This window comes from Procambarus clarkii, chromosome 2, assembly GCF_040958095.1.
Source record: "Procambarus clarkii isolate CNS0578487 chromosome 2, FALCON_Pclarkii_2.0, whole genome shotgun sequence".
Taxonomy (NCBI): Eukaryota; Metazoa; Arthropoda; class Malacostraca; order Decapoda; family Cambaridae; genus Procambarus; species Procambarus clarkii.
Window position 1 is genome coordinate 6,859,273 of NC_091151.1, and position 1,977 is coordinate 6,861,249.

Consider the following 1,977-nt stretch of genomic DNA (forward strand, 5'->3'; position numbering starts at 1 on the left):
TCACATAGAACCCCCCACCGAAAAAAAGATAAAAAAAACTGGATTCAGTTTAGTGGAAGAAAACGTATTTATCTTGACCCAGACGCTGGTCTTATAGAGTCATTTTAATTTTATTTACTCTGATATATAAAAGGCCCGGAGATTTTATATACTCTGGTATATAAAACGTCAAAAAAGTATATAAAACTATCAATTGAATATATAATTAAAGGTTCCCACCAGGTTTCTGTGCTGGCTAGGGTTCAAGTCTCCTGGTGGGAAAGTGTTCTCAAGTTGTATAACTTCACTCTCGTGTTTAGGAGAGTTGTGAATCAAGCATAGACATAGTGTTCTCCCATATTAACAGGGACTTGGTGAAAAACGTAAAAATGATAGTCATCTTTAAGAATTATTTGACTCTAAAATTCAGGGATGGTCAACTTCTTGGGCTGCTCCCAAGAGAACTGTTGCCGTCCAAAATGTCCATAACACGACGTATCACTGTAAATTGGTCTCTTTAAGCCCAGCTCCTTGACAATATGTCCTAGTCGTAGATCAAAGTTGTGGTTAACAATCTTCAGAAGCTGTTTTGATGTGTACTGTGAGGTGCCATAGTGGAAGATGCTGATGCTTATGGGGTGCACAACACTAATGGCGTAAGATACCTGAACCAAACAGCGTCTACATAATTTGTTTTTCACCAGTGACTTGGCAACCCATCGGGCGGCATAGGCCGCTGAGCGGTCAATCTTTGTGTAATCTTTGCCAGAGAATGCTCCCCCGCCGTGAGCGCCCCACCCACCGTAAGTGTCAACGATGATTTTCCTACCAGTTAGCCCAACGTTACCTTGAGGTCCACCCATGATTAATTCTCCGCAAGGGTTGATGTGGTATTTCGTTTGAGTATCTATATATTTTTCAGGAATAATGACCTTGATGACCTTCTCTATAACCTCGTCACGCAAAGCTTCGACAGTAATTTGTTCCGAGTGCTGTACAGAAACGACAACAGTGTTCACTCTTTTGGGAATAACAGCTCCTTGATCGAAGGCATACTGGCATGTGACTTGAGTCTTACAGTCAGGTCGCGCCCACCAGAACGTCCCATCTCTTCGCAGCTCTGCAATCTTCTGATTGAGACGGTGTGCCAGCATAATAGTTAAGGGCATGCACTCATCGGTCTCATCAGTGGCATAACCAAACATCAGTCCCTGGTCCCCTGAACCAGTGTTGTCATCACTGCGCCCGATGTGTACACCATTAGCAATCTCCGCACACTTTTGCTCCAGGGCCAGAAGAATATTACAGGTCTTGTAGTCAAAGCCCTTTCGTGAATCATCAAAACCAATTTTCTTAACAATATCACGCACAATTTGTTGATAATTAACTTGGGCCTTGGACATAATCTCCCCACAGATCAGGATCATACCAGTTTTGGTACACGTTTCACAAGCAACTTTGGCGTCAGGGTCCTGGCTAAGATGGGCATCAAGCACTGCGTCGCTGATCTGATCGCAAATTTTGTCGGGGTGGCCTTCGCCTACGCTCTCACTGGTGAAGAGGAACGTCTCATGATCTCCATCCATGCTCTCAGCACACTATCCTGGGGAACGAAAATGTTACTTCTAAGTACTCTTGAATTTGGGACCAGGTTTCCTTGGCTAGATTTTAACTAAATAAAAATCCGTTATGTAAAGGAATATTATTAAAAACATTGACCTAATTGTGTGAAGAGAGAAAGAGAGAGAGAGAACGCAAACCTGGTCACGTGGAGAGAGAGCAACTGAGCAACTGTAAAGCAAGTGTGCAGCTGCTCTGTCTTATAACAAAACTGTGAGTCAAAAAAGAATATGGATCATTTATTTTATTTTGAAATGATTATAAACCATTAAAAAAAAAAACATTATTACTCATTCTAATTGGAAGAGTGAATGTATAATTTGGTAACCTGTAATCCTTAACTCTTTATGAACATAATAATTCCATCTGGTGAAAGGG

At 41.6% G+C, this 1,977-nt stretch overlaps 1 protein-coding gene across 1 annotated transcript; it reads right to left on the reverse strand.

Annotated features, from left to right (window-relative positions):
- Positions 1-416: 416 nt before the first annotated feature.
- On the reverse strand, positions 417-1,565 carry LOC138367312 (S-adenosylmethionine synthase-like; the record flags this gene model as incomplete). Its single annotated transcript, XM_069328741.1, has 1 exon — positions 417-1,565. A coding segment is annotated over exon 1 (1,149 nt), but the record flags the coding sequence as incomplete, so codon positions are not given.
- Positions 1,566-1,977: the final 412 nt, after the last annotated feature.